Source organism: Malus sylvestris, chromosome 12 (genome assembly GCF_916048215.2).
Source record: "Malus sylvestris chromosome 12, drMalSylv7.2, whole genome shotgun sequence".
NCBI lineage: Eukaryota > Viridiplantae > Streptophyta > Magnoliopsida > Rosales > Rosaceae > Malus > Malus sylvestris.
This window is the reverse complement of record NC_062271.1, coordinates 4,286,150-4,311,679: the sequence shown is the minus strand read 5'-3', so window position 1 is coordinate 4,311,679 and position 25,530 is coordinate 4,286,150. Positions and strand designations below refer to the sequence as shown.

At 40.3% G+C, this 25,530-nt stretch overlaps 2 protein-coding genes across 5 annotated transcripts; both read right to left on the bottom strand.

The window, feature by feature from the left end:
- Nucleotides 1–694: 694 nt before the first annotated feature.
- LOC126593145 (syntaxin-121-like) lies at nt 695–2,614 on the bottom strand. Its single transcript, XM_050259052.1, has 2 exons — nt 1,838–2,614; nt 695–1,260 (listed from the first exon to the last, which is right to left on the bottom strand). The coding sequence occupies exons 1-2, from the start codon at nt 2,406–2,408 to the stop codon at nt 827–829; spliced, it is 1,005 nt and encodes a 334-aa protein (XP_050115009.1). The 5' UTR covers nt 2,409–2,614; the 3' UTR covers nt 695–826.
- A 1,245-nt stretch (nt 2,615–3,859) lies between these two features.
- LOC126593141 (uncharacterized) lies at nt 3,860–25,431 on the bottom strand. Of its 4 annotated transcripts, XM_050259046.1 has the most exons (28): nt 25,047–25,431; nt 24,827–24,921; nt 24,070–24,169; nt 23,736–23,840; nt 23,390–23,552; nt 13,371–13,488; nt 13,171–13,233; nt 12,967–13,047; nt 12,763–12,857; nt 12,509–12,659; nt 12,234–12,320; nt 11,109–11,228; nt 10,809–10,937; nt 10,625–10,722; nt 10,405–10,528; nt 9,713–9,820; nt 8,672–8,813; nt 8,383–8,493; nt 8,223–8,280; nt 7,433–7,508; nt 6,640–6,825; nt 6,432–6,542; nt 5,959–6,120; nt 5,708–5,866; nt 5,306–5,539; nt 5,014–5,175; nt 4,686–4,798; nt 3,860–4,581 (listed from the first exon to the last, which is right to left on the bottom strand). In XM_050259046.1, the coding sequence occupies exons 1-28, from the start codon at nt 25,207–25,209 to the stop codon at nt 4,038–4,040; spliced, it is 3,858 nt and encodes a 1,285-aa protein (XP_050115003.1). In that variant the 5' UTR covers nt 25,210–25,431; the 3' UTR covers nt 3,860–4,037. The 4 variants fall into 4 exon arrangements, with proteins under 4 accessions (XP_050115003.1, XP_050115006.1, XP_050115005.1 ...); XM_050259049.1 differs by lacking the exons at nt 23,736–23,840; nt 24,070–24,169; nt 24,827–24,921; nt 25,047–25,431 and having other exon boundaries at nt 12,967–13,087; nt 23,390–23,537; XM_050259048.1 differs by lacking the exons at nt 23,390–23,552; nt 23,736–23,840; nt 24,070–24,169; nt 24,827–24,921; nt 25,047–25,431 and adding an exon at nt 14,097–14,358 and having other exon boundaries at nt 12,967–13,087.
- Nucleotides 25,432–25,530: the final 99 nt, after the last annotated feature.

Sequence of the window (25,530 nt, the reverse complement as noted above, 5' to 3'; positions counted from 1 at the left end):
GTAGTTCGGTCGCTTTATTCTTTAAAATAATTGAAAACCCTAAATTTCGAAAATGTCGACCTATGCAAATTTGTGTGATTATGTAACTTTTGTGTCTAAATGTCTAGCGAAATGTCATTTTTTTCTTCTAAACAAACAATATTATCTACACTAAATAAGTGGACTAAGTCTCACAATTGACTAGTAATACACCTCTCAAGGTACCCACCTAGCAATTGCTAGAGTTTCTTGCCTACCAAATGTTGTGGGGTCAGGCGGGTGGCCTAGTGAGTAGTCGGGTCAAAGACCCGGAGACACTAGTTTCAAAAAAAAATAATAATAATAATAATAATAATAATGTAGTTCAAATTCACTTGGCTTTAAACCGTATATAAGACATCTCATTTATAAGTAAAGAGAAATATCACTAAACTATAATCCTAAGTGGCTACATTCTAACTTTTAAGTATTTTAAATCTCCGACCACTTTTCCCACCACACGTTTGACTCTAAACTGACCTTTACAAAGGAGAAGGATCCCCGTGATCGTTACCGTTCATCTTACGCAATGAACCTATACAAGAGCTTGTATTTTAATTTTTAATTTTTTTTTTAAACAAAACGATATTTGAAGCTATCTTAGTACCGAAAAGAGATTTAAACTTGATACGAGTAAGCAAACACAACTCTGATCAACTGGTGAAACCTAACAAAATAAAATGAAGAAACCCCTATTATAAAAAATAAATCAATGTCACAAAAATTTAACACAAACAATAGGAATGTGGAATATGAACAAATCACGATACTCTTTACTCTCTCCTCTCCTCTCCTCTCCTCTCCTCTCCTACTGCGGTTGCGGTGGCGGTGGCGCGGCGGGCGTCGGATTATTGATATTATTATTGTTGTTATTGCTACCGCCACCCCAATTCCAGGGCTTCAAGCTGAGGATCACGATCAGAATAATAACCAGCAGCAGAATAATGGCGAAGCAAGACCACTTGCGGGTGTTCTTCTGGGAGGCCCTGGCCTTGGTGAGCTGCTGGGTGCCACTGTTGACGAACGAGTTGGCTCTCATGACGTGGTTTTCGATGTCGTCGATCTGCTCCCCCTGCGCCTGCACCAGCACGGCCATGTCCAGGAACACCTGGTGCAGCTCCTGCAGGTTCCTCTCCATGTCCTTTACGGCGTCGTGTCGCTCCTGGATCTCCTGAATCGTGTCAAGGACTTGGCCCCTCCCTTGCTCCTGTATTGCCTTCTGCAGAAACGTTTCGCTCTCTCCTGCAGATTTAATTCCCAATTTGGTTAATCAAATACTTCATTAAGCATTTATTTTTTCAACCAAAAAAATAGTTCACTAAGCACTAAAATTGCAGGATTAGTTTTTAAATTGCGACGGAATTGGAGCTTTGGTCCTTAAATTAAAAATGATTGAAACTGGTATTGGAATTCACACAAAATGTGAAGCCTTGGTCCTTCGTGCCAATTCACTAAGAATTTCCGTCACAATTAAGCGACGGTTATAACAAAATCGAGTAACATAATTCTTTAGGCACTTCCGCTTTGCATGCTTAATTTTGACGGAAATTCTAATTAGAATTATGGTTGCACTTTAAGGTTTTAAATACTACATCCCCGTAATTTTGACGGAAATTCTTACTAAAGTTATAAATAAAGATCAATGCTCTACATTTTGTCAAATTTAAATCGAATTTTAATGAATGTTTAGTTTTAAGGTAAAAGCTATAATTTAGTCAAAGTTTGGGACTAATGTCGCAATTTACTCAATTCCATTAAGCAGCAAAATAAATGGCGACGAATGATGGTTAAAATGCGAGAATGACGGATTTGCCCTTACCGGTGGAGATGAGGAGGTCTAATGTTTTCTCGTCGGGATTTTGGCCGGAGACGGTGTAGTACCTCCGCTGTACGGTCTCGCGGTACTCGGACGAGATCTTCTGCCGCAGAGCGTTGAAGCTATCCATGGAGTCCTTGAGCTTCTTGCGGAGGCCGTTGACGACGGAGATCCGCGTCCGGTCCGACGACGACCCCGGCCCGCAGTTCGGCAGGCTCCGGTTCGCGGCGTTGGATCGGTCTAGCGCCTCGAGGCGGACCTTCAGCACCTTGGCCTTCTTCAGAGCGAGAGTGACGTCAGCGTCCATGCGGGATCGGAGGTCCTTGACGGCGGAGGCGTTGTGGAGCGTCTTGCTCTGCTCGTGGGAGGACTGGAGGCTGAAGTACACGCGCTCGAGCTCCTTGAGCTCGTCCTTGACGGACTCGACGTCGGCGAAGAACTTGTCGAGGTTGACTCCGGCGGTGCCCGACCTCACCGCCGCCGTCGACCCCATCTCGATCACGTGATCATCGCGCCGCGGCGACTGCTCCTCGCTCCGGAACCGCGAGAAGGAGCCGGAGAACAAATCGTTCATGATTTTGCGAGCTTAGAGTTTTTCAAATCGAAATCGAAACCAAAATCCGATCGGAATCGATAAGAATAATTGGGAATTTGGAATGAATTGGAGATATGAAATTTTGGGGAGGGGGTTTGAAGAGGAATGTGGGGGGTAGATCTAGTCAACGAGGACTCGGACTGTTCACCTGTGAGAAGAAGAGAAGGGGACGTGGACGCGGTGTAGTGGATTTTGGTGCGAAAAGCGAAAGACGTGATTTCTTGGAAGGTGAACGGTCTCTTTTATGATTGGGCCACCTGTTAATCTAGAGAGAGAAAGAGGATGAGAGAGATAGGGAGAGACTTAATCCTTAATCCGAATATAAATTTTTCAATGTGTCGGAAATAAGGTATGTTATTTCAAGCGTAATAATATCAGTGGTTGAATTTTTTTTTTTCAAGCATCCAATCACTTGTATTTTGATATTTTGTGTACTGAATTGCATTCCCGGCACATTGAAAAATATCTTGTTAGTAAGAGAGAGATTCAATCCTTAACCCTCTGTTTGTTAATGTGTAGCCACTTGGGCTAATTACGCGTAAGAAGAAGAAAAAAAGGAAAATTAGGAATTTAAAGATTGAGTAATTAAGTTGGAAAGCGAGTTAAACTCATGGGACTTGGTCGGGTGTTATTTGGGACTTTGTCTTCTTCTACGTTGTTTCGCTTTTTAATGATGCCATATGGCTGCTAACAAAGGTACATGGCCCATCAAATCAAGCCACCAAGAGAGACTTATTTATCATATACAAAAATAGAATGATATCTCAAAAGCAAGAACGCTTGTCATGTTTGAAAGTTTACCACATATGACATTGTATTATTGGATTTTGAAATTGCCAATGGTACATCCGGTATAAGCCGTCCACTTTATACACCCATACGGCTACATTTCTCGTTACAAAAACGTTACACAAAGTGTTTTTAAAACTCCTACAAAAAGGGAAGAAGCTTACGATGATTCCTAATGGAAAATTATTTATGCGTAACCATTTTTCCTTTCTGTTAAGCAAAAAAATAAATAGAGTTTTAACGAAAAACCCGCGATACTGTTCACTTTAACGATAAACCACATTTTTACACTAAAAAATCAAACCTGATACTATTCACTTTACTCTTTATTTTGTCCTTATCGTTAAAACTCAAAGTTTTCAAATCATTTTCATTAGTTTTCCTAGAAATAAAACCATTTTTTTCTTTCTACACAACCATGTGTTTTTTTCTCTTAATTTTCCTTTGATTTATTCGACCCTCCTGGCCATGGGTGTGCTACCGTCCTCGACGTCCGTCGCGTATATCTCCTCAAGAATTGTCACCGAAACATAATGAGATCCAACTTTTTTTTTTTTCTAGTGAAAATAGGTACATTCATTCATGTATAATAATTTCGGAATACACCAACATTCACTGCTCTAATTAATCGGAGAACAAAATGGAAAAACAATTTGATTTCACCTCCTAACTTTCCTAACCCTTTCATGGTTCCTGCTGTGCTAAAATAAAAAAATTGAAAACGAAGGAGAGACATCGCGAACATTATAATTTACAGGCCAAAGATACAAAACATGGTACACCCATCGTTATGGAGGACGTAAAAATGAAAGAAAATTTTCAATCCGACTGGAGTACGGTAAGGTAATACGGATATCCCTGGCATGTCCCGGAAGACCTTCCATCCCAATTTTCTTGATCGTTAGAAAGTAAAAGGTTCCAATGCAAAACATAGTTCGACAGATCATGTGTCCCGGGAGAGAATACACAAACTTGAAGAGGAATTTCAGTTCTTGACATAGGATCAAGTTGGACTCTAGTTGAGCTTGACCCGGACCAAATAAATGGGGAGACGCTCTCCACGGGAATTGACTTACTGACCTGGGATCCAAGGGCATCGGAGGTCACTTTGATGTCAGTCGCTAGTGAGAGGTCATGCCATCCATCTTGGTTGCCAGAAGACGTGGCAGGTTGAACTGGAGTTGCATCGCCTGAATGATCACTAGTACTGGAGTCTGAGGTGTTTATGCGTACAGATGAAACGACATCTGATGAGTTGTAGATTGTCATGCTAAGATTTATTTCACAAAAGGAAGCAGAGAAGTTATGATACAAGGTTCGAGGTCCGTCCACTAGCCATGATATAGGACTTGGGCTTGCAGTACTGTTGATTAACCACCATAATAGATGTCAGCTTAACATAAATTAAAACAAGAAACTACAAAGTTAGGTAAAGAGAGCAAAAATCCATATTGATACAAAACTTGCCTGCAGTGACATGCATGATGAGAATAAAGATGCGGTGGCTCGGACACTTCAGGATTAATGTCATTCTTCAAAGGCCGGGAAATCAATATGAAATCAACTGGATTAGTGTCTCCCTAATCCATACAAAAAGAAAAGGGTCAGTGTGAAAATAATGCTGAGAAGCAGCCACAGTGCACAAAAGCATAAGCTAATGGGTCATGACTTGTACACGTTCTGATGCACACTTTAGTTCCCCTTCAAGATAAGGTGATTTATGAGTCAAACCAAATCCAAACGGTGTCATGAACAAAAAAAGATTGTTGAAATGATATAGCAAGAATATATCAACCTTATGTAAAATTTCCTGGTGCAGTCTTTCAGAATGGTGGAAATCTGCCAGGGGAGAGCTAGCTATATCAAAAAGTGGTCCATTACTGAATCTCAAATCAGTTCTCCGAAGTCGGGAATGGGAAGATTTCTCATCTTCAGAAGTTGATGACTTGCCATGATTCTGAATCCAAAATTAATTCCATTCATTAGAAAGAAACGAGAAGAGAGAGAAGGGGGGGGGGGCGGGGGGGGGATGAAATTCTGTAAAAAAAATATGGGACCACAGTTTCAGCTTCAGCTTCTTCACGAACCTTGAGCATGAAGAAACATGACAATGCTTGATGAGCGGTCAAAGATTGTGAAGGAATGATGTCATCGACAGGTTGAAGTAATGAGATTTCCCATTGGTTCCCAACAGATGACAACTGTTGAATTTCGAAACTTTCAGAGCTTGTCTTGTTGACAACATCCATGCGCACAAGAAACTCTTGCAATCTTGATGGACAGGGACTAATAAGGAATGACACATCCAATGACGGCAATACCTATGAAAATGAATGTTCATCATTGATATAAGGTAATCAATATATTTGAAGATAAGCATCTATTTTAAAAGATTGCATTGATTTATAATCATAAAAAAAACCATGAAATACTTCTTAGAAAAGTGAATCAAATCAAGAAACTTTCATAATTGACATTGATGCACACACCTGCAAATTGTAATGCATGCGTAAAGTGCGATATCTCATGGTGCTTGAAGTATCGCCCATCTCATAATATATAGTTATGTACAAGGAAATGTTCCCAGGAACAGCTGCCCGAAACCAAAGAGGCCACAATAATGGTGTTTCCCCTTGAATAATTGTGTCCTGTAGTATAGAAAGAGATCAACATAAAACACTAGGACTAGAAACTGGAAATTTATAGCTTCATTACAAACCGGGAGAAATTGGATGCTGACCTCTGGAAATAGAAACAGGGCCTGAGAAATGTCATTGGGGTTAGCATGTTCAGCAGACCGATCAGAATTTGTCTTTTCTAAGCAAGCAGGAAACTCGGTGTTCAAACTTTCTTGCTTTCCAAGATTCAAGAATCTAGGATGACTAATCTTTATTTTCAGATTCTGCAAGAATATCAGGCCATAACATGTAAGCACATTAAACAGATTGTAAGCATATGGTTAGCCCCTGCCTAACATAAAGGTGTATAATCATTAGCTCATGCAGGACTCATGCAATGGCATCTAGTACGACAATCCTGCATGGCAAAGTGATCAAAGAAATTTCAAGACAACTACCTAGACTACGTCCTAAACAATGAAGAGCAAACAAAAATTTCCATAAAAGTCAATACAGTGCAAGAGTTCACAAAAACAACACAGATAAACCAACTACCTGATTATAGATTTAGAACATAGAGTCCAACTGAGCATACCTTCACAGCAAATTCAGATTTGTTCTTTAACTCCAACACAAGATGCCGTAAATCTCCCGCATATGCCCTTTTAGGTGGTGGATGAATGACACCCTCAAGCTTGGGTACACTCTGACATAGGAAAGAAGATAGTCAGAAGAAATGGATGCCCGAACATAGTCATTGCAGAATTCTTAAGGTGGAAAGAATAGAAGGTGGGAGCAAACACCTTAACAACTACAAACTTTAAATTATCGCTATGAGGATGCTTAGCCTTCTGTATTCGTTTTCTGCTTATCTTCTTCATGGGGTTAGTGTCAAATTTATGGAAGCCAACAACAGAACCTGACAACTTCCACTTTACACCAACAATCTGTAAAATGCCTTCTATTCTAGGAGTAACCGTTAGTTGCACCTGAAGGGAACGGGAACTAACAATAAGTAGAATTCAAGAAGTATAACAATGAATTTGTAAACAAGATAGTTTATAAAATGTGTTATAGGAAATCAATTTAACTATATTTTTCAAGCAGAAAGAATAACCAGACATGTAAAATAGATCTCAAAATGTCTTTAAAATAAATAAACAATTGAAGTTGGCACAATGTGCACAGGAAGTACACAGGAAAAAATAAAAATGTAAAGGACTGAGAAAAAAAGGAAGAAAAGACAGTGATTGAAGTCATGCATCATATTAGCTAAAAACTCAGCTCTATTTTATTCTTAGTACAAAGTTACAAATCAAGTTAAGAATGAGAATTATAAAAACATATATTAAATTTTAGTAGTATAACTAACCAGTTTTATTAGTTTCAATCACAAGCGACTTTCTATCATTTGCACGGATTGTGTAGATGCAAATTAATTCACTCCATAGACTAAGAAACACCAAAAGATATATAGTACTCAGTGATTTTAAAATTTTGCAAAAGGAAAAAAATTTGAGAAAAGGGTCTTAATTTATGGAGGATCCTTATAAATTTCTTTCTGCAATACTTTAACAACACAAATGAAGTACTCACCACAATTTTTTCACCTCCTGCTAATGAAAAATCAACATCAGACAAAGAAAATAAAGAACTCTCAAGGTTCACATCCCTGCAAAAGTCAAGCAAACAAATCCACCTTAGCAGGTGCAAACATAATAAGAACCGAAATAGGGATACTGATATAGACAAGTAATGAATGTTTTCAAAGCCACAGGGTAATTATCAAAGCATTTACGAGTAAGCCTTTGGGACACAAAGCTCTACAACAAGAAATATACACTGGTCATGGTTTAAGCCCCAAATACAATGACTTATTAAGTAGTCCATGGGACAGCCTAATATCCATTAAAATCATGAAATACGGAAGCCCACAAGCCCTACTATAAGGCCCGAACTTGGCAAAGCCAAAACTCATTTTACAAACCCAACAGGTTCTGGTTCATATTAAAATAAAATAAGTAAAGAATCCACCAGTTGTGCAATATAAAGGCATGCAGTCAGCCAAACGAATGACAGACAGTATTACTACAGGTTGATACTAGTCTTGCAAAAGGAGAAGATGAGATTTCTCTACAAACTCCTCAAATCTTCAGTGATTGTCTTGATTAAGAGCTTACAAAGTCATTAAAAGATAATTTTGGCCAGTAAGTATTCAAAAATAAAAATAAAAACTATCAATTCAGCAACAAAATAGCTCATGCCTGGTAATGCAATAAGATGCTGAAAGTTGTCACCCAATGCATTTTAGGGTCGCATTGCACTGAATGCCTCACCAGTGCCTTTTAAAAATACTGAAAGTAATTATAAACAATCATATACACACCTATGAATTAAATTAGTAGATTCCCCATCCTGAATCTCCGTCAACGAGCTACTTGCATCTACATCATCACAAACCGATCCGCCAATGATTGTGACATGTGCTTGCCAATAATCAACTTAAAGAGTTAAATTGTGTTTGTGTGTGTTGGGGGGGTAGTTACCAGATTTCATTTCATCAGAGCCTGCAGAAAGCTCGCATATTAGGGAAACACTAGACAGGAGGAGGGGGATTTGCAATGGGTTTTTGAATTCAATATCAATCCTGACAGCTTCTGCATATGGTAATAAAGAACAAAATATCAAGAAATGTCAACAAAGCGTAAAATAACCCTAAAACATCTTCTTTCTTCAATATCAATGGCAAGAAGAATGTGCATTAATCCTTAGAAGGATGCAATTTAATATATAAAGTACTAATCAAGCAACTTCATATATTGTTCATGTTCATACCTCCTGCAACACAAACATTTGAATCTTTGTACTTCTTTGGGACAAGCTTTGATTGTAACTCCAACCAATTAGTTCTAGCGGTAGACAAATTTGGAATCATTTCCTCCTCTAAGGAGACCCATATTTTTTCCTTGACATTTGCCTGGAATGTTCATAAACACAACACTGGCAATTACAAGCCATGGTCTAAACCACCTTAAAGAGTCATTCAAGAAAGTCCATGAGAAAGAAAGGCTTCTCATCAGCATCACATATAGATGAAAGGAATAAGTATGATCACATTTTCTGCGCCTATGATCAAAGCACAAATTACGTGAGTTTTCATAAGTAATTCATGCTCATTAGTACATTAGTACATCATACTACGTGTACCACATTTAGAAATTCCTATACAACACTCTCAAAATTCTTTTCTTGAAGTTCGCAAAAATTCAGTACACAATTTAGTAAGGCTACAAAGAAGAATATGCGTCCATAAGAATAAACAATCAATTTGTAAACCTTCATTTTTCCCAATCATGTTGTGTGTGTGTGTGTCACAATACATTCATTGATATGTTGTACATGGTTCTGCAAAAGCAGACTCCAGCAGCAGCATAGGAAAACTAAAAGAGTCAAGCATGTCAAAAGACATATTCAGGCAGTTTTGTTTGTTGTACATTGTGGCAATCCCTACACTACAATTTGTAACCTCGTTCAAAGACTTTATGCACCTTGGGAATATATGCATTAACAATGCAAAGCTCCTAGAGGTTTACAAGAGCTGGTATATTTCCATCTATTTGTATTCCACTGTTGTACCAAAATTACTGAAACAGCAACATCCACATATTTTTTTCATAAGGGAGTACAACCCTTATAGACAATAAGAACATCATCCTCATATTCTACAAGTAAACTCACCAGCCTCCTAATAGCTTCATCAAATGGGAGAGAAATAATGAAATTACAAGGAAGAAATCATTGAAAAATAAGGAAATAGAGAGAAAAGGGGGAGCATTGAATAGAACATTTATAAGATAGAAAGGAAATATAACTTACAGCTGCAGATGATGCATAAGTCCGATGATCCTCAAAAATTACCCTAACAGATGAAATATTGATCTCTGGCAATTGAAGCTTTGATACTTCAACTGCTTTCCCTGCTTTCTATATAATCGAGGAGGAAAGCTGAGTTAGTTTTTAGTAAAACCTAGTTAAAGGACCATGTTGATCTCATTTCAATTGCTTAAAATGTTTTAAGAAATTTAATCTGTTTAATCTAAGAAAAATAACATAAGCAAAAAGCGCAAACCATAAAAGAGTGATAAATAGGACGGAAGTCTACTAATTTTTGCTACAGAAGTTGCTAAAACTTCCGTTCCAATTTGAACAGGTCAGTGGATGTCTAGAGGGCCTGAGAAGTTATCATGTTTCCTATCAGGATCATATTTAACTTTACACTCTGGGGGTGTAGAATCACCTAACATTTTAGTCCACCCTAGGTGGGGATAAGAAAAAAAGTCGTACGCATGTTTTAAAATACTAAAAAAATTAAAAATATGGCATTAAACTCATTCTGAATGCAGGTTAATGAATTTAAAAGGTCAAGCCAAACCATATTATACCTTGAGATCTGAAATGAAAGTTAATTTTTCCTACGTTCTAAAGAGCAAATACAAACTATTTTAAGGACCTTACACTTTTTCCTTCTCCTCAATCAAGCACAGAATACAAAGAGTACTAGTGCTGACCTGAACAATTTGAAGGAAGTCTCTCAGGAATAACTCCTGCGTTTTCTTGGACTGATGACTACAGGCCAGGACCTCCAACACATGATTTACAGCCAAATCATATAGCCCAAGAAGAGCATACCACCTGAATCACAATAATGGTATGAAATATGCTATAGATTGGTCCGCAAGAAGTTGGCATGCAAAACTACATACCAAATAAAGCTGCATCTAAACTTACTGTCCAATATGGAAATGAACATGGTCTTTGATATGACTCCACGTAGTTCCTGTATACACAGACATGGCACCTCTATATGTGCGAATTGCATGTTTGACCTGGAGAACACAAGGCAAGAAATCTTTTTCAAAAGATGCAGCATTTATTTAAACAAGTTAAGTTGAATAAACTAAAGAATAGCTACCTGATCACATTTCTTGTAACGGTCACCAGAAAGAACAAGATGAAATCCATATTTGTGCAACATAGGCGGTCTAGACAGCAAGTAACAATAAGAAGCTTGCTCAAGCATTACAGCAGAATGTAGCGGCTCCTATCAAAGAATTAGTCAGGAATGAGAAAACAAGACCTCCTAACTGATTATAGTGAAAAGCTAGCAGTAGACACTTGCTCAAGCAGACTGTAGCAGCTCCAAAAAAAGAATTGGTCAGGAGTAAAATAAAAAATGTTCCCATAACATATTAAATTGAAAAATGAGCATAACCTCAGTACAAACACGGAAGTAAACAGTTGCAGCCTCTTTATACTGATATCTTGTCTTCAACATCTCCACCCACCAAAGACCACACCTAGTTGCATTTTGCTGGCTAGATGGTGCAACTTTCTGCTTGGATACCAATAAAACGAAATTAGGAAGGATCAACCAGAAAGAAGAACGGGAAAGATATGGGGGAGCTGCAAGTGGATATTATAATATAAGTCTAACAGGCTCAAAAATTTGCCAATTTAGCCAGTCGAGTTCCAGAAAAAATGCAGAACAATCCGTGCAATGCAAACCTGAGAATCTATTGAGAGCAAAAATGGAATTGTAGGATGTCAGAGTTGGATTTTAGGTGGATGGGTTGGATTGGCATGCAAATGATGAGGAGACAGCATATTGGTTGTAAGGCCTTTAAAGGAAGATGAAACTTGAAAAGTTTTGTTTGCCTGTGGAAGGATAGATCCCTTTGCTTTGGTGGGTTTTCAATGACAGCTTCCCAGGATTGTTGGGCTGTAACTAGAGACTAATCATCTAACAAAATATAAGTATTAAGAGTGGGCTTGTGATGAACGCTAATGCTATTAAAATAGGGAATTTTAACAAAACACTCCCGGTACTGTTCACTTTTAATGAAAAACCACATTTTTACCTTTAACTGACACTATTCACTAAAAGGTCGTACCCAGTGCACAAGGCTCCCGCTTTACGCAGGGTCTGGGAGAGGTGAATGTTGGCTAGCCTTACCCCCATTTATGGAGAGGCTGCTCCCAAGTCTCGAACCCGAGACCTACCGCTCATGGGCGAAGGCACTTGCCATCGCACCAAGTGCGACCTCTAACTGGCACTATTCACTATACCTTTAAAAAAGGCTTTTCATTAAAAGAGAAGGTTTTTTGGATTTTTCATTAGTTTTCCTATATGCTTGATTCCTAAAACTCCATTTGTTCGAGTTATGGACTACAGACCTACAATTTGGTTCACTAGTATCTACATGATCTTAGCTAACACTCATATCCCTGAGATTGAGAGAGGAATTGGGTAATGTCATGTGATACCTATTCCTCAAGGGCTTTTGGCTAGCAAACTTATTAATCTCAAACCAAAAAGGACAATAAAAAATATACATACTAAATAGGTAGTAAATGCGTTTTCCATGCAATACTCTGCATCCTTTCTTGATTGGTCTAACATGAAATATGCAAGCCCCATCATTTCCTGCAAGGACAAATGAAATAAGTGAGATTTGTTACACCATGAAACCCTCACAACAAAATAAAGACCTTTTAGCCGAGGGAGAGAAATCGAATGTAGGGATACATAAGCAGAGGGGTAAAATCAAAATCCAAAAAAGAAATATATAAAAATTAGAGAAAAAGTTACAATCCAGAAGTCATTAAACCCACCTGTACGCCAGCATAGCGTTTCCAGGCTTTGTCAAGCTTGTAATCTGTGGATATTAGGCGATAATTTGACAATGCAAGTTCATAATCACATAGCATGAAGGCATAATCACCCAAAACTCTAATTTGGGATTCAATGGAGTTAAAGGTATACCTAGAACAAGGAAAGTAAACTCCATATTAGTAGAATAAAAGGATATAACAAAGAACACATAGTAACAAAGTAATAATGAAATGAAATCTATTGTACAGCATACATAGGGCCACTGGGAGAATCCACCACATCATCTTTTCCTTTTCTCCACCATAGATTTTTTATTTGATTCCTGAAACCTTTCCTTGTTGCAGCAACCTGAAAACCAGAGAGTCAGACATAATCTAATTAATTACACATATACCAATTGTACACTAGAAAGTAAAATACTCACAGAAACTAAAGGTAATATTGTCAAGTTAAATACCTGCTGATTGAGCGCACGTATTTTTTGCTCCATGTAGGGAATAATGTGTTTAGTTGATAAATCTTGCATGAGATCCTTTATCTGTCCCAGTTTGTACAAATTGGATATCATGGTCAAAATTCTGACGTAAGCAAAACGTTTGAATTATCAACCTAACATAGGATTATACGAAAATTAGATAATGAGCAACAAAAAGTACTTTACCTCATTAAAATCGTTAATATTAAGGAAGCAGCGAAGCGGTTGAGTAGGTAAATCTTCAAATTTCTGTCAATAACACACACAAGCACAGAGGCTCAGCTATAATTCGTCTAATTACTTTGTACAATAATACCATCAGACAATCTACCTACGGAAAAGCAAAGCAGAACAAGGTAAAAACAGAGTACTTCAGAATATCTTACATAAAGCACCCAGGGATAATCTTGATGTTCAACCACACCATCTAGAGAAGAATTAATGCATAGTAATTGACAGTCAGAGCCAAAAGTGCTCCTCATTTCAGTTAAAATTTTAGTTGCCCTGCAAAAATAATATGACTAACAATATCAATTTTCCATTGTTGTCACCTTTGATTATCGAAAGTTACTATTTCTCTTAGAGAGCTCATCCAACAGAAAAGTTACAAGATTGTTTGAAAGGAAAATAAGAGAAGAAATAAGTAGAAGGAAAGAGAAACAAAATGTCCAATAACAAAAAGTCCAACAACAAAAAGCCCACAATCAATATAATACTCCCCTCTCCCCTCTTTCCAACACCAAATCTAGAGAGGAACTCAAGAAACCTCACTCTGATTTTTTATTTATGTTTATATGATAGGACTCTATTGTTTCTTATCATTCCATCCAATGAGTTCACAAAATTTCCAAACATGACATAACCACAAAGTTCAAGCTTTCATTCGAAGTAACTCCAAAATGATACTCCCCGAGTAAGGAGTAGCAATCTCTTGACAGCGCATCACAATACTAAAAACTTCCCCCAACTATGAGTGATAAAAGGACAATGCAGGAAGAAATAACTAATACAAGTTGCATCTCTAAAGCAAAAAAATAAGATTTAGATGAAAAACACCAAGCACATTTGAAGTCCATATGATGCAAAGGGAACTGAAGATCAAGAACACTCACAATTCTCCCGCATTCATGTAACACCTAAAAGTCAAGAGCCAATAAACAGATGTAGAGGGAACTGAAGAGGCAAACAAGCAACTGAAGAGAAAGCAGCATACTGATTTAATGACACCGATTATTAATGAGAGAAGAAGACTCCCAAGACAAACTTCTACCAAGATCTACTCGTATTCCATCCCCCTCCAATTTGCTACCTCAATGGTGCATCTTAAGCAAATCTGCCTCTGAATCAACCAACAACAACAACAACAAAGCCTTTTCCCACTAAGTGGGGTCGGCTATATGAATCCTAGTACGCCATTGCGCTCGGTTTTGTGTCATGTCCTCCGTTAGATCCAAGTACTCAAGTCTTTTCTTAGGGTCTCTTCCAAAGTTTTCCTAGGTCTTCCTCTACCCCTTCGGCCCTGAACCTCTGTCCCGTAGTCACATTTTCGAACCGGAGCGTCTGTAGGCCTTCTTTGCACATGTCCAAACCACCGGAACCGATTTTCTCTCATATTTCCTTCAATTTTGGCTACTCCTACTTTACCTCGGATATCCTCATTCCCAATCTTATCCTTTCTCGTGTGCCCATACATCCCACGAAGCATCCTCATCTCCGCTACACCCATTTTGTGTACGTATTGATGCTTCACCGCCCAACATTCTGTGCCATACAACATCGCTGGCGTTATTGCCGTCCTATAAAATTTTCCCTTGAGCTTCAGTGGCCTACGACGGTCACACAACACGTCGGGTGCACTCTTACACTTCATCCATCCAGCTTGTATTCTATGGTTGAGATCTCCATCTAATTCTCCGTTCTCTTGCAAGATAGATCCTAGGTAGCGAAAACGATCACTTTTTGTGATCTTCGCTAGATTGCTCCGGTCATTAGTGTGGATAAGTATATAAATGGATAGAGATAGGAAAGCAAACACAAGATGTACGTGGTTCACCCAGATTGGCTACGTCCACGGAATAGAGGAGTTCTCATTAATTGTGAAGGGTTTACACAAGTACATAGGTTCAAGCTCTCCTTTAGTGAGTACAAGTGAATGATTTAGTACAAATGACATTAGGAAATATTGTGGGAGAATGATCTCGTAACCACGAAACTTCTAAGTACCGGAGTGTGGTATCGTCTTGACTTGCCTTATCTGTCTCATAGGTAGATGTGGCATCTTCTCTGGAAGTACTCTTGCTCCATCCAGGGGTGGTATCTGTAACTAGTGGAGATTCACAAGGTAATGTATCAATTTCACTTGAAGCTTACTTGTAGTTTCAGGCTTGGTCAAGCGCGATACAAACCATGTAGTAGGAGTCCCCCAAGTCGCCGGGCTAGGGGATCTGCTGAAAGAGGTGACAGACAAGGTAAGCAATCAGAGCTCCGGCTGATTGTTCACATTCTCCCTATCTTGCAGGCAGCATGAAGGATAAAGAGAAGAAAAATGAGAAGAGATGATATGGGATACTTTTGCTTTTGAAGAAGTAACTTTCCACAGGCTTATTCTTGAACCGGGCTGGAGGGTTTTCTGGTTTCCTCCAGAGTATAAGGCCGACTGAAGAATTTGAGGGTCAAAACAAGTCCATCAAATCTAGAGTACGTTCGACCCTGCTGATATGGGATACTTTTGCTTTTGACAGAGTAGTGGATGTATCGGCACGTGTGCTGTTACGCTTGTCTCCACATGCTTCCTTGTATCCTTCTCACTTGCCCTATCTGTTCCTCAGGCAGATGCGGTATCTTCCCTGGAAGCATAAGATGTTGAAGATGAGTACTCGAGAGCAATGCCAGGTAAGTAATCAGGTAAGGGGTTCCAGGCAGTCAGTACCTGGCTGGAAGCTTGATTCCAAGTGCTAACTGATTGCTCTCTTTCTCCTTGTCTTGCAGGTAAGAACAAGGCCAAAGGAAAAGACAGGGAAAAAGCATGATATGGGATACTCTTGCTTTTAACCCTGATGATATGAGATATTCTTGCTCTAGTATAGCTTGTTTACAGAGGTATAATCGGGGGGAAAGAAAGCTGAATATTTCGAAAGGCTTCGTTGGGAGTGCCCTCTCAGATAAGAGAAAGGGTTGAGCATTTTTGCAGGTCTGCCTGTCCGTTAGGGATGGAGGTCGACATATATAGGAGTCTCCCTAACATCAAGTAATAATGCTATTCCTTTACCCTGCTTGGTCATAGCACGGTAGTGGGAGCTGCCAGCTTCACATGTTTTAACTCTGTCGGAGCACTTTGAAAACGTGGTCTGTGGTATCTGGAAAGCTGATGTTGCGTGTGAAGATTACAGACAAGCTTTATCCAAGGAGATCCAGCTCTTGAAGTTGGGAAAGTGGTGCCTCTTCGGTTTTCGAACAAGCAATCCTGTCGGGGATCTGGCCCTCGAGATTCGGAGAACGATGCCTCTTCGATTTTTGAGAAAGCAATCCTGCTGGGGGTCTGGCTCTCGAGATTCGGAGAGCGGTGTCTCTTCGATTTTTGAGAAAGTAATCATGTTGGGAGTCTGGCTCTCGAAATTCGGAGGGCGGTGCCTCTTCGATTTTGGAGCAAGCAATCTTGTTGGGAGTGTTTTTTCGAATGTGAGTAAAGGTTGGGCATGTTTGCTAGTCTACCTTGCCACGAAGCACAGAGGTTGACACACAGGGACTTTCCAATTATCCAGCAGTGGTACTGTTCCTTTACCCTCTCTTCGATTTTTGAGAAAGTAATCATGTTGGGAGTCTGGCTCTCGAGATTCGGAGGGCGGTGCCTCTTCGATTTTGGAGCAAGCAATCTTGTTGGGAGTGTTTTCTCGAATGTGAGTAAAGGTTGGGTATGTTTGCTAGTCTACCTTGCCACGAAGCACAAAGGTTGACACACAGGGACTTTCCAATTATCCAGCAGTGGTATTGTTCCTTTACCCTCTCTTCGATTTTTGAGAAAGTAATCATGTTGGGAGTCTAGCTCTCGAGATTCGGAGGGCGGTGCCTCTTCGATTTTGGAGCAAGCAATCCTGTTGGGAGTGTTTTCTCGAATGTGAGTAAAGGTTGGGCATGTTTGCTAGTCTACCTTGCCACGAAGAACATAGGTTGACACACCGGGACTTTCCAATTATCCAGCAGTGGTACTGTTCCTTTACCCTTGTGGGTAATAATATGGTAGCTAGACCTTCAAAATTTATGTGTCTAAACTTTGTTAGTGTTGTTTCTTTGCAATTCTTTTACCCTTCTTGGTCAGAGCGATGTAGCGGGAGCTGCAAGCTTCACGTGTCTCAACTTTGTCAGAGAACTTTGGCAAAGTTATCTGTGGTACCCATGAGTTACTGTTGCGTGTGGGAAGTGGGTGATTGAACAGTACGATTCATGTGCTTTCTACTTCGCCAGAAATCTTCGACAGAATGCCCATAATTTCCGCAAAGCTGAGTGTGCGTGTGACAGGTGCTGACAAGGCTGGAAAAGTAGGTGCCTCTTCGATTTCTGAGATCGGCCCTCGTGGTATCTGAGCAGCCCAGCTTTTGAGAAAGCAAGCCTCTTCGATTTCTAAGATCGGCCTTCGTGGTCTTTGAGCAGCCCAGCTTTTGAGAAACCAAATGCCTCTTCGATTTCTGAGATCGACCCTCGTGGTCTCTGAGCAGCCCAGCTTTTGAGAAAGCAAACGCCTCTTCGATTTCTGAGCAGGCGCCTCTTCGATTTCTGAAGCTTCGTCGAGTGCAGATTTTTATAGGGGGTTGACATTAAGTTCCAAAGCACACTTGAATATCCACCAGTAGAAGCTCCATTCTTGCACTTCTAAGATCTTGATTTGTCCGACCTCTTCTCTCTTCAACACCTTTGAAAATGTCTGGCCCCTCCGACCGTCGTTTTGACTTGAACCTTGTTGAAGAGGCAGCCCCGCCTTCTCCAAACAACATACGGCGCCCATCCTTCGTCTCCCCTACTGATCCTCTTACCGTTGGGGATTCCGTGATGAAGAATGATATGATCGCTGCGGTAGTGGCCAGGAACCTTCTCACTCCCAAAGATAACAAACTACTTTCCAAACGGTCTGATGAGTTGGCTGTTAAGGATTCTCTGGCTCTCAGTGTTCAGTGTGCAGGTTCTGTGTCTACTATGGCTCAACACCTATTTGCTCGAACCCGCCAAGTTGAATCATTGGCGGCTGAAGTGATGAGTCTCAAACAGGAGATTAGAGGGCTCAAGCATGAGAATAAACAGTTGCACCGGCTCGCACATGACTATGCTACAAACATGAAGAGGAAGCTTGACCAGATGAAGGAATCTGATGGTCAGGTTTTACTTGATCATCAGAGATTTGTGGGTTTGTTCCAAAGGCATTTATTGCCTTCATCTTCTGGGGCTGTACCGCGTAATGAAGCTCCAAATGATCAACCTCTGATGCCTCCTCCTTCTAGGGTTTTGTCCAGTACTGAGGCTCCGAATGATCCCCCTCCGGTGCCTTCTCTTTCTGGGGCTCTACCGACTGCTGAGACTTCTCCTAAGCAACCTTTGTGAAGGCTCTCTCTTGTTTGTTTATTTTGACTCAAGTATATGTACATATTTGTAACTTATCGGGGATATCAATAAATAAACTTTCCTTCATTTCAACGTATTGTGTTAAATACATCAAAGCCTTCTTCGCTAAGTTCTTTGAATTTTCTTTTGTTGAAGCTTGTATGTTGAAGCTTTGTAAGTGGAGCATGTAGGTTGAGGTAGTGTTCCCTTAATTTCCCGAGTGAGGAAAACTTCTCGGTTGGAGACTTGGAAAATCCAAGTCACTGAGTGGGATCGGCTATATGAATCTTAGAACGCCATTGTGTTTTGTCCTGTGTCATATCCTCCGTTAGATCCAAGTACTCTAAGTCTTTTCTTAGGGTCTCTTCCAAAGGTTTCCTAGGTCTTCCTCTACCCCTTTGGCCCTGAACCTCTGTCCCATAGTCGCATCTTCTAATCGGAGCGTCAGTAGGCCTTCTTTGCACATGTCCAAACCACCGTAACCGATTTTCTCTCATCTTTCCTTCAATTTCAGCTACTCCTACTTTACCCCGGATATCCTCATTCCTAATCTTATCCTTTCTCGTGTCCCCACACATCCAACGAAGCATCCTCATCTCTGCTACACCCATTTTGTGTACGTGTTGATGCTTCACCGCCCAACATTCTGTGCCATACAGCATCGCCGGCCTTATTGCCGTCTTATAAAATTTTCCCTTGAGCTTCAGTGGCATACGGCGGTCACACAACACGCCGGATGCACTCTTCCACTTCATCCATCCAGCTTGTATTCTATGGTTGAGATCTCCATCTAATTCTCCGTTCTTTTGCAAGATAGATCCTAGGTAACGAAAACGGTCGCTCTTTGGTATTTCTTAATCTCCGATCCTCACCCCTAACTCGTTTTGGCCTCCATTTGCACTGAACTTGCACTCCATATATTCTGTCTTTGATCGGCTTAGGCGAAGACCTTTAGATTCCAACACTTCTCTCCAAAGGTTAAGCTTTGCATTTACCCCTTCCTGAGTTTCATCTATCAACACTATATCGTCTGTTAAAAAGCATACACCAAGGAATATCATCTTGAATATGTCCTGTTAACTCATCCATTACCAACGCAAAAAGGTAAGGACTTAAGGATGAGCCTTGATGTAATCCTACAGTTATGGGAAAGCTTTCGGTTTGTCCTTCATGAGTTCTTACGGCAGTCTTTGCTCCTTCATACATATCCTGTATAGCTTGGATATATGCTACTCGTACTCCTTTCTTCTCTAAAATCCTCCAAAGAATGTCTCTTGGGACCCTATCATACGCTTTTTCCAAATCTATAAAGACCATGTGTAAATCCTTTTTCCCATCTGTATATCTTTCCATCAATCTTCGTAAGAGATAGATTGCCTCCATGGTTGAGCGCCCTGGCATGAACCCGAATTGGTTGTCCGAAACCCGTGTCTCTTGCCTCAATCTATGCTCAATGACTCTCTCCCAGAGCTTCATTGTATGACTCATTAGCTTAATACCCCTATAGTTCATACAATTTTGTACATCGCCCTTATTCTTGTAGATAGGCACCAAAGTGCTCATTCGCCACTCATTTGGCATCTTCTTCGTTTTCAAAATCCTATTGAAAAGGTCAGTGAGCCATGTTATACCTGTCTCTCCCAAAACTTTCCACACTTCGATTGGTATATCGTCTGGGCCTACTACTTTTCTATGCTTCATCTTCTTCAAAGCTACAACCACTTCTTCCTTCCGGATTCTACGATAAAAAGAGTAGTTTCTACACTCTTCTGAGTTACTCAACTCCCCTAAAGAAGCACTCCTTTCATGACCTTCATTGAAAAGATTATGAAAATAACATTTCCATCTGTCTTTAACCGCGTTCTCTGTAGCAAGAACCTTTCCATCCTCATCCTTGATGCACCTCACTTGATTTAGGTCTCTTGTCTTCTTTTCCCTTGCTCTAGCTAGTTTATAGATATTCAACTCTCCTTCTTTGGTATCTAGTCGCTTATACATATCGTCATAAGCCGCTAACTTAGCTTCTCTCACAGCTTTCTTTGCCTCTTGCTTTGCTTTTCTATACCTTTCACCATTTTCATCGGTCCTATCCTTGTATAAGGCTTTACAACATTCCTTCTTAGCCTTCACCTTTGTTTGTACCTCCTCATTCCACCACCAAGATTCCTTTTGGTGTGGGGCAAAGCCCTTGGACTCTCCTAATACCTCTTTTGCTACTTTTCGGATACAACTAGCCATGGAATCCCACATTTGGTTAGCTTCCCCCTCTCTATCCCACACACACTGGGTGATTACTTTCTCTTTGAAAATGGCTTGTTTTTCTTCTTTTAGATTCCACCATCTAGTCCTTGGGCACTTCCAAGTCTTGTTTTTTTTCTCTCTTTTGATATGTACATCCATCACCAACAAGCGATGTTGATTAGCCACGCTCTCTCCTGGTATAACTTTGCAATCCTTACAAGTTATACGATCCCCTTTCCTCATTAGAAGAAAATCTATTTGTGTTTTTGACGACCCACTCTTGTAGGTGATCACATGTTCTTCTCTCTTCTTAAAGAAGGTGTTGGCTAAGAAGAGATCATATGCAATTGCAAAATCCAAGATAGCTTCCCCATCCTCGTTTCTCTCCCCAAAACCATGGCCACCATGAAAACCTCCATAGTTACCTGTCTCCCTGCCCACGTGTCCATTTAAATCTCCTCCTATAAATAACTTCTCCGTCTGAGCAATTCCTTGCACCAAGTCTCCAAGGTCTTCCCAAAATTTCTCCTTCGAACTTGTATCCAACCCTACTTGAGGTGCGTACGCACTAATCACGTTGATAAGCTCTTGTCCTATTACAATCTTGATTGCCATGATTCTATCTCCTACCCTCTTGACATCTACAACATCTTGTGTCAAGGTCTTGTCCACGATGATGCCAACACCATTTCTCGTTCTATTTGTGCCCGAATACCATAGTTTAAACCCTGAGTTTTCTAGATCCTTTGCCTTACGACCAACCCACTTAGTTTCTTGTAGGCACATAATATTTATCCTTCTCCTCACCATAACTTCTACTACTTCCATAGATTTTCCCGTCAAGGTTCCTATATTCCACGTTCCTAAACGCATTTTGCTCTCTTGAACACTACCTTTCTGTCCTAGCTTCTTCACCCTTCCCCGTCTAATAGGATCAAAGTACTTCTTTTGTGTGTCCCGTGTAAAGTTGATAGGAGCATATGCTCCCAAACAACTTTGAGTGGAGTTGTTCGAAAAGAAGTTTCTATAGCCCCCTTGCTCATTTAACACTGCATCCGGGTGCCGATGGAGATACAGCGACCCTTGCTCACTTATCACTGTGCTCGGGCCACACAGCGCGCCACTTACGGGTGACGCCCTAGCTTTAGCGCGATTTCGTTCTGGATTCATTTTCATAAGGATTCGACGTGATCATGGAGTGCCAGCTGTCGACTACCTGACGCCCTCCCCCTCCTCCTTTATCCGGGCTTGGGACCGGCAATGTAAGATAAACTTACACGGCGGAGTTTGCCTCTGAATCAACCAACCACCTTTTTTCATTGTCCTGTGACTTTGAGTTTATGGCTGATGTTGTTCAGGGAGAAGGTATCTCTTGGGTAATACCAAAGCATTGTCTTTCCTCATCAAAGCCGGGGTATTGTTTGTCTGTATGTTTCATGCTGTGGTTTAAGTTGTTTGGATGCAGAGAAATAAAAGGATCTTCAAGGATTATGGGGGAGCAAATAAACTTCAGTTTCTATCAGTCTAATGGTCTTCTGTTTCTAATGAGTTCACACTGGAATATCAGTTTCCTTCCTTTGTCTAGATTGGAAGGCAGCTATTTGCTAGTCTGGCTGTTTTTGGTTCTCAGCTGTTGTTTGTTTTTGTTTGCTTGGGTTTGTGGTCTTTGTTGTGGTAGGAGTGTTCGGGCTGGTATGCTAGACCCCCCTCTCTGTTTGCTTCTTTTGTTAATGAAGTTGAATCATTATTAAAAAAAAGTTTCAAATCTTCATCCTTTCCTGTAGAAAATCTCTAGGATTTTGTTCACTCTTTGGGAGTCTAAATATAGACATGAAATTAGTAGGAATAGTACTTAAGACTGACTGCATGAGCATGAGTTATAACCTCTAGGCAAACACGGACATTCCCAGAATTTTACAATTCATAATCCCCGAATTTCAGAAAGCATGGATTACACCCCGAAGGGTGCCCAAGATAAATCAAGGCCACCCACCAGCTTCGCAACTCACACCCAAATCAGGGACACCCTTATCTGAACATTGATATCCACCATAACACTCTTGAACACCTTGATTATGAAGCTCAATAATCCTAATATAGTTTATAAGAGAACTAAGAAGACTATTTGGATTATCAATGTTAGCTTACCTTGACCTAAGAGTGTTTAGTCTAATGGTCAGGCCCTTGGTTTGTTACCAAGAGGTCTGGGGTTCGACACCTCTCAAGGTACCCACCTAGCAATTGCTAGAGTTTCTTGCCTACCAAATGTTGTGGGGTCAGGCGGGTGGCCTAGTGAGTAGTCGGGTCAAAGACCCGGAGACACTAGATTCAAAAATAAATAAATAAATAAATAAATAAAATGTTAGCTTACCTTGTTTCAACTCCATGTACCTTGACGGTATGAAAAATACCCCTTAGTTCCTTACCTCCCTATATTTACTAAATTCAGTCAAATGTGTACACAAATTAATTTGATAAGTTTTGAGACTGCTGACCAACAGGTATAAAAGTTTTATGGCCATGCAGATTCTTCAGTCACTTTCTAACATGATTAGAAGGCCAGAAAGGTACTTACTTCTCTAAAGGTCCATCTTGATTATCATGCACTAGTAAATAATGCTTCAAAATCCTTGGGTCCATTGCCCCATTAGTAAGAAGGGAGGGCAACTTGGTCGAGTTAAAGAGGTCAACAAATCTGTTGATGGGCTGATCATCCTTTGAAGAAACTACAACGAGACCTGCAAGTAAAATCAAACAAGATAGTTACATCAGACCACCAATTAATACCACAAAAAGAAAAACTAGCATTTTGAGAACTACGATTCTGTGACTGATAGCGTGGACCAGACTTTTTGAGCTTTGTCATTAAATTGTAACTAGATAGGCAAAAGATAGGTACTTTATAAGTTTCAACATCTTACATGCCACAGGATGATCAAAAGCTTCATGGTCTGAAAAAGACACTGTATGCACAAGCTCTTTATTGAAAAACTGAAACCATGATGGTTGAACTTCAGATTCCGATACTGCAAAGGAAAGCCATAATCAATGTTAAAAATGCAGATCTGGGTAAAAATAAGCATTCATTTCAATTTCAATTGTACAACACAGGTGCAGAGAATAGCCTATGAAAGATAATTGCTCAATCAATTTCACAAAATCTAAAATTAAATATAACAGAAAATAGTTGGCCACAACACAACTCCCTTGAGAGCAGAATGTTGACCACGGATCTATATGAGGAATATTACTTACTGGATAATGCATTATCAATTTGAGGTAGGTCCGAGCACAATTCAGAAAGATCTTTCTCCGCAGCCTGGGTTATGACTTGTTTCAACCTTTCTTTTGCTACCTAGGTGACGTTAAATAATATATCTCAGGCTCAGACAGTTGAGAATCCGAGAGGAAATTAACCTTAACTATAAAACTACATATGCAAAACAGATATAATATTCAAACCCAAAAGGGCCAAAACCCACCTAAACTTCAACATGATACTTCTTCTCATTTTTTTCTCCCTTTGCTTCACTGAGAAACATACCATGATGGAAAGCAACACAGTGTACATAAGAGATAGAACCAGCCAACGAGGAACATTTAACATATAACAAGTTGGACTTGTAATTGTTTCAACTTGAGCTTAAATTTCTTCTTAATGCTTCCTCTGTGTACTCAATATCTAACAAGTATAGTCCTTTTTCCCTTTTCCCTTTCCCATCTCTCGGTTAATGTCCGTGCTTTCAAAAATCAAGTCAACTGTTTATATGTGCCAGCCTAGTAGCTTACCAATATCCACTAGTCAAATTAGTAGCCAAGAAAACTTGAGTTCAACTAACTCAAGTTTGACGCTTTCGCATATCTCTTTTCCGGGTTTTCAACTAATTAACACAATCATACTCCAACTGAAGTGAAGGTTTGTACCTTCCCAAGTTCTAATAAAAATCCTAAACTCCAATTTTTTCAGTTCCCACATTTTCACAGCAACAAAACAGCACAATCGAAAAGTTACCTCTAAGTTTGGTTGCCGAATATCGGACTCATAAAACAACCGCAACCCGAACTTCTGAAGCCTGTAGGGTTGATCACTCGCAGTCCGCACCGGCACTGAACCAAAACCGAAACACAAAAATCTCAATTTCCACTCAAATTCCACCATCAGAAACCCTAACACGCACATAAATAGGTGCATAAATTAGTAGAGAAGTGAGAAATAAGCGCGTGGCGTTCACCGTCGATGTTGTTGAAGACGCAGAAGGGCTTGAGCATTTGAACGAAGGTGAGGCCGTTCTTGAGGCAAGCTTCTTCGACGAGGGGCGTACGGAGGACCATGATGACGGGAGTGATCTCCTCCAATAACATTCTGCCAAGTGGCGTATTCGCCGGATCCACCATTTCTCTGGAAATGCGCGGTGAAATTGGCGACGGCGACTCGGAGTAAATGACGGAACTGAGTCACTCACCGGGTCGATGCGGGTCGGGTGAGTCAGGCGGGGGCTGGGCTCTCTCAGATCCCGGGCGTCAATGGAAGATCAGAGAACGAGCGATTCTGGCGGATGAAATCTGCGTAGAGAACTCAGAGAAGAGCTTCTACGACTTCGTTTTTGTTTTTGTTTTCGTTTGTTGTCCGGTATTCGGGTCGGGTAATTATTTGGGCTTTATCGGGTTTGTCGGTGGGAAGCCCAATTACATCACTTGGACGCGTGCCCGTGCGCA

Coding starts and splice junctions, on each gene's coding strand:
- LOC126593145 (XM_050259052.1), bottom strand. CDS start 2,408: ATGAACGATTTGTTCTCCGGCTCCTTCTCGCGGTTCCGGAGCGAGGAG. Junction 1,261..1,837: donor AGACCTCCTCATCTCCACCG/GTAAGGGCAAAT, acceptor TTAAATCTGCAG/GAGAGAGCGAAACGTTTCTG.
- LOC126593141 (XM_050259046.1), bottom strand. CDS start 25,209: ATGGTGGATCCGGCGAATACGCCACTTGGCAGAATGTTATTGGAGGAG. Junction 6,826..7,432: donor CAGGAGGTGAAAAAATTGTG/GTGAGTACTTCA, acceptor CGTTCCCTTCAG/GTGCAACTAACGGTTACTCC. Junction 6,543..6,639: donor TAAAGTTTGTAGTTGTTAAG/GTGTTTGCTCCC, acceptor TTCCTATGTCAG/AGTGTACCCAAGCTTGAGGG.